Source organism: Pyxicephalus adspersus, chromosome 4, assembly GCF_032062135.1.
Source record: "Pyxicephalus adspersus chromosome 4, UCB_Pads_2.0, whole genome shotgun sequence".
In the NCBI taxonomy this organism is placed as follows: Eukaryota; Metazoa; Chordata; class Amphibia; order Anura; family Pyxicephalidae; genus Pyxicephalus; species Pyxicephalus adspersus.
The window spans coordinates 92,381,989-92,394,853 of record NC_092861.1 but is presented as its reverse complement, the minus strand read 5'-3'; the positions used below and the strand labels follow the sequence as shown (position 1 = coordinate 92,394,853).

Below are 12,865 nucleotides of genomic sequence, written 5' to 3'. Positions count from 1 at the left end.
TAAATAGTCCTTTAAATAGTGAAGCCTCATCACTCAAGTATACTAAGCTTTGTTATATAGATAGGCACTGATGGGCAAAGATAGGGCAGCTGAAGGAGTAACGTTGACGATGTTTAGCTATGTTTTATGTAATTCATAACTCCTGCCTCATGCCAATGGAGGCATGTTGGTGGCACTGCAGTTTGGAAGTTTAAAGTTGCCCTTAGTGTTAAAGCGTATCTGCATCTTTCTGGTGATGATAAAACTTTATACACAAACAAACTAGGCTGCACATAAGTAATTCACCATGGATGTATACTCTTCTAAAGACCACCTCCTTTTTTTTTTTCTTAGGGCAAGTAATGACCTAAAAAGTATGTTAAGCTTACGTATTCAGCAGAGGCAATGTCATAAATAAGAATGGTCAGTACTAATAAATGTGCTTAACATTAGTAAACCACAAAACCACTGATGAACCAGGGAAATGAAATGTCAGTAAGCAGCCTTTCTCCCACCTCACACTACAGCTGAGGTTTGACTTTCACACGTTCCTCCTACATTATAATAGGTGCAGTGGGTGGTCTGCTCCAGGACCATTGTTCCCCCTGATTAGTCACAGCTGAGTATCACTATTACACTATGGAAAGTACACAGGACGCAAAGTCATAATGGGAAATCAGAGAAAAATCTAATAAGTATGTGTGTATGTATGTATGTATGTATGTATGTATATATATATATATATATATATATATATATATATATATAATGTGTGTGTGTGTATATATATATAATGTGTACTTATTTGTATTATGAGTGTTCTATAGCAAGCCTCTGCAAATTAAACTTTACTGCTTTACTGTACACTCTGTCCCCATCCGGACATTTGAGAGGTGATCTCAATATAAGAGTGAGAAGTTGTATGAGATGACTTATTTTAAATATTTACTTAATAACCTGCACCCAATTTCGTTAAAATGCCCCTGGCAGGTTTTTTTTTTATTTTTCGTCTGGTGTCATCACAGGTCTTCTTTTTTTCATGGAAAATAAAAATGTCACTCATTATGCATTATGTCACAATGTGCAATGTTAGCAAATTCTACATATTTTTTTTGTATTATTTATATCATGATGTCCTTTTTTTGTCTGGACCTATAATGAGTAACTTTTTGACTTTTTTAATTGTGTTGTTTTGGGAATAATTGGCTATGGCTGAACTACTGCCTGCTGTGCACTGATTTATTACATCAAATACATATGGAATTTCTTTCTTACAGATCTGGCACCAGTTTCAGATTAAAGCACAGAGTACACCTGTCTGAAATGATGGTAATGTCATGTGATGATGAAGAGGAAGATGTGGAGCATGCATGTGCTTTCCATACAAATCCCAGGAATGCCCTTATCTTTATCTGGCCCTTTAATGGCTGTATTGCATCTTTCCGGTAGGTGAGACAAAGATGACAAAAAACATGATGATTTCCTGAATATTTACGAATATGTATCTTACCAAAACTGCTTCATGCATTTGGTTATGTTGTTTAGAAATGGTAAAATGCTGGTGACCCTATTTACTGTATGTACCTTAAAGTAGAACTACATACAAAATAGGCCGGGTTGGGGCATAGATTCAGTACCTTGCCAAATCTTATTAGTTCAAAGTGACACAAACCACTTAAAATCCACTGTTGGTCCTTGCATATTGACTATTTTCAGATGTGTTTACTTAAATGAATGAATTTGTCACAGTATTACAATGAATAATTTAGTAGAGGATGTAAAAACCAGAAAGTCCTACGTTCCTATAAAACACACAGCGTAATTCACTACTACGGTACTACAAGGGGATGCTGAGAAGTTCCTGGCTTTGCCCCCTTCCAGATGAAAAAGAAAATTGAGTGTGGGGGTCATATGACAGCCTAATATCTTAGTATGTAACTGTGCAAATATCAGGTCTTTGCGATTCTTAAAATAGTTTTTTCTTTTAGTGAGAAGCTTTGATGACAAAGGCACAGGCAAGTTTCACGTCGTTGGAGTTAAAGGGCCATCATGAAGTTTTTTTTTTCTCCAGGGAAAGTCAACAAAGGACATTCACACTGAGATGTCACAAACACTGGGGAAGACGTGTCCTTCCTACGGCACTGTCAAAACCTGGATATCTTGTTTCAAGACTGGGCATTTCACCGTTGAAGATGAGCCCTGAAGTGGGCGCCCCCAAACCCGAAAATCCACAAAAATCTCACGGGAGTGTGTTGGGTTTGTTATCACCACTATCCTAGACATGTGCAAGCTTTCAGTGAAGTGGGTGTCGAAATGTTTAAACCGTGATCAGAGGAAGGAACAAACTAAAGCATCCAAAGCTGTTTTGGCCCATTTTGAAGCTGCACAGGACTTTTTGGCTAGGTTAGTGACTGACTGATAATGAAACCTGGCTCCACATCTATGATCCTGAAACAAAGGAACAGTCAAAGGAATGGCGTCACAGTGGGTCCCCACGGCCGAAGAAGTTCCAAACCCAGAAATCAGCCCAAAAAAGTCATGGCGTGTTATTTTCTGGGACATAAACCGTATTCTGTTGGTGGACTACCTACCTCAGGGCTCTAGTATCACCAGACAGTATTATGCTAACCTCCTGGACCAGCTGAAGGAGGCAATTAAGATGGAACGCCGTGGAAAGTTGACCAAAGGGATCCTTTTTTTGCAGGACAATGCACCTGCACACACGTCCAATGTTGTGGCTGCCAAATTGAACAATCTGGGTTTCCAATTGGTCCACCGTCCCCCCTACTCACCTGACCTGGCCCCTTCGGTTTATTATCTGTTCCCAAATTTGCATAAACACCTGAAGGGGCAATGTTTTGAGGACATTTCTGATGTCAAAGATGCTGCTGAGAGCTAGTTTGCGGCCCAACCAAAGGACTTTTATTTGAATAGTCTAGAAAAGCTGCAACTATGCTGTACCAAGTGCCTCAGTCTCGGGGGGTAATATGTTGAATAAATGTGTTATTCATAACTCTGGCTCTCTTCTTTCTGGGCAAAGCCAGGAACTTCTCAGCACTCCCTTGTACAGTTATTAAACCAACAGGAACCTATTACCATACTATTATCTCAGGATCAATGCTAGCGCAAGAGTCTCTGCATCCAAACCATATATTAGGTGAGGCCCCTATACCCACTTTAATCCTATGTTCTAGTTAGGGAGAAACTCTTAATTACATAAATGCTTTTTCTAAAGCCATATTGGTAAACAATGCATTGTTTTATATGGTTTTACTACACAGAAAAAAAAAACTTACAGGATTGATCAAACACCCATTAGAACAGGAAATGAGCTAATTATTTTTTTTCCACAAATATTATGTAAATTGTTAAAAATACCTTTGGAAATGAGTTTCCATATCTTGGTGTGCTTTCTTGGTAAAATATGAGCATATGGTCAGTTACATGGTAGTGGAAAGAAAATGGTACAAAAAGGGAATTCTCAGAGTAATGTAGATGCTTTTTTCAATGATTATTAACAATGATTATTTTACACTCCTACCAACTTCACAATATTTGACTTTAGTTGAACTTTATATGGCCTTTTTTACGTGCTGTTTTGTGTTTATTCCAAGAACAGACTGCAGTATCAGTATACACTGTGGTTTTTTTCAGATAGTACTGTATGGATTGTATATTACCAGTATAAAATACCTTTACATGGACAGCACATTTCATTGCTCATCTCTTATAAAGTGGCAACTTGCACTCTTATCAATTTCTTTGTTATATTTATGGATGCCAGTGTAATCCTTTTCATTATTTTATTCATACAGTTTTCATCTTTGCCTCTACAGTGCATCACCAGTTCATTTATAGCTTTTAGTAGTCTACCCTAACTTATACTATTTTTCAGGACACATATGGCAGAGTTGGGTACAATGTATATTTTATTTTCAATGTTTTATTAGAAAAGGATAAACCAAAAAAATCAACTTTGAGTAATTTTATGTAGCCCCAATTTTTTACCTTCAGAGCATATTCAACAAAACCTACTAACTAAAAGGATACCAAGTATAGGAGATATGCTAGAAAGTCTCACAATGTTGGCATTGTAGAAATAATTTGGCAAACACTATTGTATTTTGCATGTTTAGTGGACTATTGGAAAGTTCTGGTGTCCATGATAAAATCTTTTATTGTTGAAGTCTCATTAAAACCACATGCATTTTATCTTGCTTATAAAAACCCAGAAAGACAAAAGTCTGTTTTTTTTTTTCCCTATGCCTTGTCTGACATTTTTATGCAGTCTTTTTGTTCAGCCCACTGAATTAAAGCTGAAAGGAGGAAGTAAGTAAACAGGTAGACGGTGGAATAGGTTGATATAGTGTACTGCAACTTTGCTAAAGCATTTGACACTGTACCCCACTGACGGTTAATATGCAAGTTAGGGTCAATAAGTTTAGAAAATTCAATCTCTAAATAGATAGAGAGCTGGCTTAAAGATCGCATCCAGAGAGTTGTAATTAATGATTCATACTCTGAATGGTCTAAGGTTATTAGTGGTGTACCCCAGGGTTCAGTGTGGGGACCTTTACTGTTTAACATCTTTATAAATAATATAGAGTTTGCAATTAAACGTACCATTTCTGTGTTTTCAGATGACACCAAACTATGTAATGGAATTAAGTCCATACAGGATGTCTATAATCTACAAGCAGACCCGGATATACTGTTTGATTGGGCAGCCAAGTGGCAAATGACTTTTAATATTGGGAAATGTAAAGTTATGCACTTGGGGGCTAACAACACGCAAGCTTCATACTGTCTAGGGGGAATATATTTTGAGGAGTCAAAATTGGAAAAGGATCTGGGGGTTTTGGTAGATCAGACTTGATATTACCATGCAATGCCAAGCTGCAATATCTAAAACTAGTAAAGTGAGAAGACATAATCCTGCCCCTGTGCAAAGCATTGGTCAGACCTTACCTGAAGTATGCATCTAGTTTTGGGCACCAGTTCACAAAAAGAATATAGTGGAATTGGAGAGTGTGCAGAGAAGGGCAAGTAAACTAATAAAAGGAATGGAGGAGCTAAGTGGAGAGATTAGCTCAATTGAATCTATTCTCCCTTGAGAAGAGACGTTTAAGTGGAATATAATCACTCTATATAAATAAATAATTGGTCCTTATAGAGAACTCTCTTCAAGGTCAACACAAAGGACAAGGGGGCACTCTTTGCGTCTGGAGGAAAAGAAACGTAATCTCCAGACAAGAGAGGGTTCCCTCACATGTTGTTAAAACTACTTCCACAGGAATTAGTTTTAGCAACTACTATATTAGCAACTACTATATTGCTTTAGGAAGAAAACCTGGGATGCTTTCCTAAAAACACAGAATATAACTGGGTATTTAAAGTTTTAAAGACGAGACTGTTGATCCATGAAATGTCTGATTGGCTCACAGAAAATAACTTTTCCCCTGTTGGCTAACTGTTAGATAACTAGCTATGTAACTATATTGGGCAGCATGGATGGAGTCCCTTCTAGGACACTATTTTCACGAGTTTTCTATTTTCCCTCCATGTACATATGTTTTTTTTCTCTGGGCACTGCAGATTTCCCCACACCTTCCAAACACAAGCATTTAGTTCATTTGGCTGCCCCAGAAATTGTCCTTGGTACTGTGGGAAAATGAGCAGCACAATCAAAGTACAGCGCCAGCTGCTGGTTCGCGATATGGATGTTTGACAATAATAAAAAAGAATAAAACTAAGTAGTTAACCGAGTATCAATCGCTGATCAATGTCAATTGTATTCAAATATTCTTCATCATCTACATGCTGTTGGTACTTCGCACTTCTATGACACTGCAAAAGATATGACTAAAAAAGGTTAAATGTATCACATGTCCTCTAAAACCAGACTATGTTCCTGATGAATAATGTACAGTACACGTGTTTTGTGAATGCACAAGATACTGGGCTTCTTCACTTTTCACCCTATTATGAAAGAATTTGATATTGGCTCATCTTCCTCCTAATCAACGGTCAAGTAACTTTCATCATTGAAACACTCTGCAGCAGTAAATACACAATTTCAGAGAACTTGAAAGTAAACTGTTTAACAGAACAACTATCCCTAAACTACTATTACATTGTTTATTAGGAATTGGCTATTTTGCTTAGAAGTTTTGTGAAGGAGAAAGTCATAAAGCCACTTTTGAGATGCCATAGACATTATTTGAACATACCTGTAGAAAGCTATACTGGGAATAAAATAGTTCTTGTCTTAGGCCACTAAAGGACATTTTTAGGTACCTTTTTATCTTAAATCTAAGACAAGAATAAACCATTAAGGGTTAATCTAGCTCCATGAAATAGGTAATGGATAAGTCTTAAGTGATATGTATTAGAGGGATGATATTTATGGCTTTAGATTTTTGTAGTGTAGTAACGTCCAAAAAAGCAACCGTTTTAAAGCATGTTACTGCTGTGGTGCGATATGTCATTCATTGCTCTGCCATTCATTTTGGATGGCATCCCAATGCACGACAACAATACAATTCCAAGGTACTACAACAAACCTGGTGGAATGTTTTTGAAAACAAAAATAGTTGTAGTCTGACTTTCAGTATGTTTGGCGAACTGTTCAAATGCATAAGCTGCCCTACCATATACATGCATGATAATATACATTTGTTAACACACAATATCCATTTTATTGGGCCTGGAGTGGTAAAATTACCTCTAACAGCTAACATATTTGTTATTCCAACTGAATACAATTACTTTAATAAACTGTACTGAAACCATTTTTTTCTGTAAAATATTGTTTTTAACTGTTAGTCAATTTTTTGCAGCTGTGTTTCTGATTTACTATGACCTGTTTGCAGCCAGGTCCTGCCTTCATGCATGTGCTCCAGTGACAGCCACACATCATTACTTATAATAGACTTTCTGATGGTAAGAAAGGTGGGACACACTTGCACAATGAGCATTAGTATGGTCACTTATAATTTCTACTGGAAGCACACCTCTCAAGGAAACAAGCCCATAATTGAGAAAAAATTGGGATACATGGCAAGGAGTTACCTTATAAAAGGAAACCCACATGTAAAGGTCCCCACGGTAGAATTACTAAGTATTGTTTTAATGAAATCTATGGGCTTAAGATTTTTGAAAATTACTTTTCAAATAACTTGCATGGTAAAGCTTATATGTTATTTCATTTACTCAGTGTATTTCAATGAGGGTATAACTTTAAGTATTAGGTTTTTAATGTGAGTTGTTGTGTTAAAAATTACCTTTCCTTTTACCATTAAACTAGGGTTGAAGAAGTAAATTCACCTTCCCTTGCTCCATCAGGAATGTCTTAAACCAAACCCTTTTCCAAGTGTAGGGCTTTGCCATTCTGATTGGCAAGGCCAGACTGAAGTAACTCGAGTGCATATGTAGGTATGCCAAGATCATACACCAAGCTGCACATGCACAGCTTAGTGTATGTTCCACAGATGATTGAAAATCAGCAGGTAAGTTTGTTTTATTTGCAGACGAGACATCGCATGTCTTTTCTATAACAAAAAAAACTGCTCACATTTTTTTTAGTTTAATTTTAGTTCTGTTCTAAATAACCTTTAATTGACCTTTACACTTTTTACTGAAGACTGATCAGGGTAAACACATTTTCCTTGATTGTAACACATAATGTCATTGTATTATACCCAGTCAGTCACGTGCTTTCACTGAAACTATGGCTTTTCAGAAATAGGGAACTGCTGTGTATTTGGAGTGTTTAGCTGTTGTAATTCTGATGTATAATATCTAACTTGATGTTCATAGAACCCGGTTTCCAATTAGAAAACCATTTAAATATAGCATAAAAGACCTTTTGGGGTGTTCAGTCTGTTTTACATACAGTAGTATAAGGGAAAAGTATCTTTCCAACAGCTCTTTCTTCCGGCCTAGAAGCAATTTTTTTTAACAATTTCTATGCAGATTACTGCACATGTACAGCTCCGTGTTCAATTTTAGCATGCTAAGAAGTAACTCCCATAACTATGCTTATGAGTTATAGATGATTGAAAATCAGCAGGTAAAGCAAATGGATAAAGCTGATAACCTGGTGTATGATCCACCTGTGAGCGTAGAAGAAAACTGTTAAAAGGTGGCAGCAAGCAAGTGTGCACATGATCGAGTGAATTTGTACTATGCCTTTTGGAACTGCTAGAAAATAAAACCGATTTTTGCAAGAGGTGACTCATTATGTAATCTCTTCTTTGATTAACTATGTTCCGCTGACCCCCGACGTGGACAATTTTGGGTACATACAGTTTGCAAGTAGCCCAGGTTACTAGGAAGCCGGAATTTATTAGCTATTCTTTGCCTTGTGGCCAAAAAAAACAATATTACATAAATTGTTCGATTTAAACCAACCGACACTCAGGCTTTTTAAGGAGAAATTAGAGCATGTTTTTAGAATAGCCTTGATTTGAAGTCTTTCTGGAAAAAGAGACTGGCCTCACTGAATAAAGCATCAAATTATAAATACCTTTGAACATACTTCTTGGTATGCCTTGAGAATGCTGGATAATGATCCTTCAGTGGTTGTAGACGATAACTAATATGGAAATTGTTCTGTGATTTTTTTTTTTTTTTTTGTTTGTTTTTTTTTATATATGTATGTTCATTCAAATATTTATTTTGTTTTAATTTGATATTGTAACCTTGATCTATACATTGTTGATCTTGTTATTTATTGACACATCCTTTAATAAAAATATTTAACCACCCGGCCGTTAAACCCGACCTTGGTTCGGGGTAATAACACTTGCAAAAAGCGTTAAACCCGAACTTTTCTCAGGTGGTTAAACAAACGTCGTATTGGCAATCCAATTGTCATACATTGTATGACAATCGGATTACAATTGTAAGAATGTACTCACCCGGTCCCCACAGCTCCTCCGGACACGTCTGTCCTCTTCTGTCTTCTCCCGCCGAGTGCAGTGACGATCTCCGGGGTTTCCCGGTGACGTCGGTGTGGGAGGCGGGGCGGGAAATTCAAATCACTTTGTATTGAATTCAATACAAAAAAGCTGTATTGAGTCCAATACAAATAAATCTTTATATATTATATATATAATTGTAGTGTGTGTGTGTGTGTGTGTATGTATGTGTGTGTGTATATATATATATATATATATATATATATATATATATATATATATATGACATATTTCTGTTACAGGTCTACAATATAAAAAAAAAAATTCATGAAAAACAGTGTACCGCTTTTGGTACAGAAATGTAGACATCAGTGTAACGCCCAGGTGGTTAAAAAGTGTTAGTAAAAAAAAAAAATAGAAGAAAAATGTCAAAAGGTGGCAGCAAAAGTAAGAAAGGCAAGGGCAGATTAATTATTCATATGTATTTTATTTTTCAGAGGAAGTATAACAGACAGTGTAACAAAGCACATGCGTATCCAATAGATATGGGCAAAAGTGGGAGAACCAGGGCTTATCCAGTTATGCATAATAGTAAGTTTTCTTTGCCACCAAAGACAATATTGCTATGAGAGTACCACATCCTTTGGTTATTCAAGTCTCTTTCAGGGTCAGGTCACTAAAAATAGCCCAGTTATCCCATTTGAAATGATCCTATTGGAGAAATATAGGCTGTTATACAGGAACATTTTAACTGGTATTTCCCTATACATGGCAGTAGGTAACGTTAACCAAGCTCTTCATAACTCTATTAATGTGTGGGATGGTGTCCTATCCAGTAAATGTTTAGTCCACCTACTCGAACAGTCTAGTCCTATAATCTAGATTAATCCTGTAAGGGAGATACACATCTGACATTCTCCCCTCGCAGGATTGGGTATAAGTAATGGTCTACTTATCGGATTTAACCAATCCTTGGGTGAAAGATTTACAATAACAGCAGATACAAAAGAGCTTAGTTAGAGATAGGGGGATTTTCATAAGTAATGTAAATGTTTTAAATAGTTTTTTTATGTATTCCTAATTATCCCCTTGTTTTCACTTTTGTGGGTTATAAATTTTAGTATTGGCATAAAATATTTTTTCAAAACATTGCCAAATGAAAGCAATTATGTAATGTATTGACAAAATGCCACTAAATAGGGACATAGTGTAAATGTAGAAATTTGCTCTAGTCTGTAAATATCCATAATTTTTTTCCTTTTTTAAGATCTCAATCTTTATAATGTTGCTTCAGGTATCTGCTAAGGCCACACAACACAGGCACGACACACAAAAAATTATTGAAGTCCTTGCTTTGCTGTCTTTTTTACCATTTCTCCTTTTGTCTTTGTATTACTTGTTAGTGTATTGAATTTCATGTTAATAATGCCAATATATACATAGCTAAATAATAATGTGTTCATGTCAAACATTGCAACTACCCCAAGTTCAATGCATGGATGTAATAAATTCATGTGTACCCTATACTAAAACTTGGCATTCAAAAAGCTCTTGAGTAACCACAACCCTGTGATAGTTTTTGAAATACTCACATGGTCTGTTTTCCGATGATAGACACAAGAGGAACCTGCTATGTCAGCAATTGGGACTTGCCACTGAATAACTTTCATTAGCAATCTGTTTTTAAATCTATTCATTCAGTTCAGTGAAATGCATACCTTTTTCTTGCAAGTGGTGTTCTACAAACCCAAATTCCAAAGAGGCTGGGACACTTTTGTTTTCTAAAAATGTAATAAAAAATAGGATCTTTCATTTGTCATTTTACCTGTTAAATAAAGGTTCAAGTGAATAATTAATATTGCCACTGCAAATGGCAACAAGCTGAGTAGGAGCCATAGCTGTTGTAAAGGTACTAACAAGAAAGGGTTCTTTATTATAAGGATTAACATTTAAATAAACGTGGTTTTGAAGAAGATAGTAGATTTAAAGTATCATCCCATCAAGATCCTTAACACTTTTTAATTTTTTGAAGCACCACAAGCATTTCTACATTGATGGCCTGAACCTTTTGAAGCGGGTCAAATGCAAGCTCAAGGAAAGGCCAACTGGGGGTCAAACACAACTGGCAATTATTTTTGAATGCTGTCCGAATCATTGCAGATGAAGTCAAACCGGTGCCTTTTACTCCCAGTTGTCCACGCCGATAAAAGAGTGTAATTACTGTAACTTTATATATTGTCTGAAGGTGACTATTCATAAACCATTTCTTCAGCTAACATGAGAAAAATCTTCCTGGTACTTATAGCACTTAGTATTGCTTTTTCTCCTTCTTCTCTGACACATTCTTCCGGACTCTTTGTTCTGAGGCAACTTTATAATATTGATTGTGCATGCAGGGTTTGAAGATTACAAGTGCCCATATTTTCAAGGCTGTGGATCACTCACAACAGATTGATTCAGTATGCTGACTGCTGTGATGAGAGGTTTGGCTTCCATGTGCTCTGTATCCTGTGATGGCTTTGCTGATACCATTACACAAGTACACAGGGTTTTGTTTGCATCGTAGTTGTTTTTCATACCTATACAAGTCAGTCGTAGTTCTAATGTAACTCAAATTGGATAAGATCAGTAATTTAAATGCAAACCAACAGACATCTCAAACATGTGAAAGAATAAAGCATTGGACTGGCTTTAGAGTATAAAGGCCTTCAAATGGCCCTTTAGTGTTTGCTGGGTGTTCCTCTGACCTCAGCTGACTGTGATGGTAACACTGATTTCTGAAGTGGGTAAGAGTAGTTCTCTTTACTTGCAAAAAATAATTTGTGCCCCTTTATTGAACCTTGTAAATTGCCTTATGCCAACTAACTAAATCCCTGACTATCTTACTTTACCCTGGTAATCCCCTTAACGTGTGTATTAAAAACTGTAGTAATTCTAGTTGAAAGCTTTTAAACAAAACATATATGGTTGCATAGATTGTAGAGAGGCAAATCTGTGTGGGTACAAGCTTTTTAAATATTGGTTTAGGTGACGGCTAAATTAAACCTGTGACGTAGTGGGTAATGGTACCTAAAAGGTGTCATGATTTCCATTAGAACAACCATAGAGGTATCATGCAAGGCAAGAGGAAGTAGGAGTGTTTAAGAACACAAAATTTTACAGAGCTACCCATGGTGACGGTTCTTCCTGTTGTGACTTGTGAATTTCCACCTGCCTTCGACACAAAATAGGAAAGCATGGAGGAGTCAAGTTTAGTCATTGCCTTACTCTGACTTGGTAGTACTGGATAGTCATGCACACTGTCTTATTTCCATTGCAGTTCCTGTGAAGTGAAGGAGCTCTGGCTGGATACACTTGTGTGGTAAGTGTTATTATTTGTGTATATATTCATAATTTTGTTGTTTTTGTGTTAGTGCTAGCATGCTTGACTAAAAATGTAAAAAAATGCTTACTTGTTTCAAACATTTCATAAAACCCCACAATTTACAAGACCTGTGCCAGTAGAACGTGCTTTATATGTTTAGATGGGACAGTACTGATCACATGATGAAGTAAAGCATGTGCCTGTGGTTAAGGATTCTGTGTAATATAGAATTATATTTCGTCTAATATAAAAGTATTTAATGTACATTTTAACATTTTCTCAATAACATTCTGCAATATAGAACTGCTAACTGCAATCACTATAAAATCATCATCCATAAATCCACACAAAATAAGCATCTTGTAGATATTCTAGAAGGTTAAAAGGGTATATTAAATGTAATAAGCACATTGCATATTACTGATGCTGCTATGTGTAACACAAGGTTCCGGTTAGACATGTAATAATGCATTATTCAGTTTGCCTTTTGAAGTAAATAAAAGGAAACCTCAATTTTTAAATAGCTATATAGAATAAATTAATGTTTTCCAGCTTGCAGCATAGGAGGAACATGTGGGGACTTCTTGCCTTTTGTTATTTA

The 12,865-nt window shown here is 36.2% G+C and overlaps 1 protein-coding gene across 1 annotated transcript in view; it reads left to right on the top strand.

Annotated features, from left to right (window-relative positions):
* TAGAP (T cell activation RhoGTPase activating protein) overlaps window positions 1–12,865 on the top strand; it is a 181,082-nt gene that overhangs the window by 159,924 nt on the left and 8,293 nt on the right. The window contains exons 3-4 of the mRNA XM_072409007.1: window positions 1,257–1,424; window positions 12,220–12,261. Coding sequence (XP_072265108.1) covers window positions 1,257–1,424; window positions 12,220–12,261 — 210 coding nt within the window. The remainder of the gene's footprint in view (window positions 1–1,256; window positions 1,425–12,219; window positions 12,262–12,865) is intronic.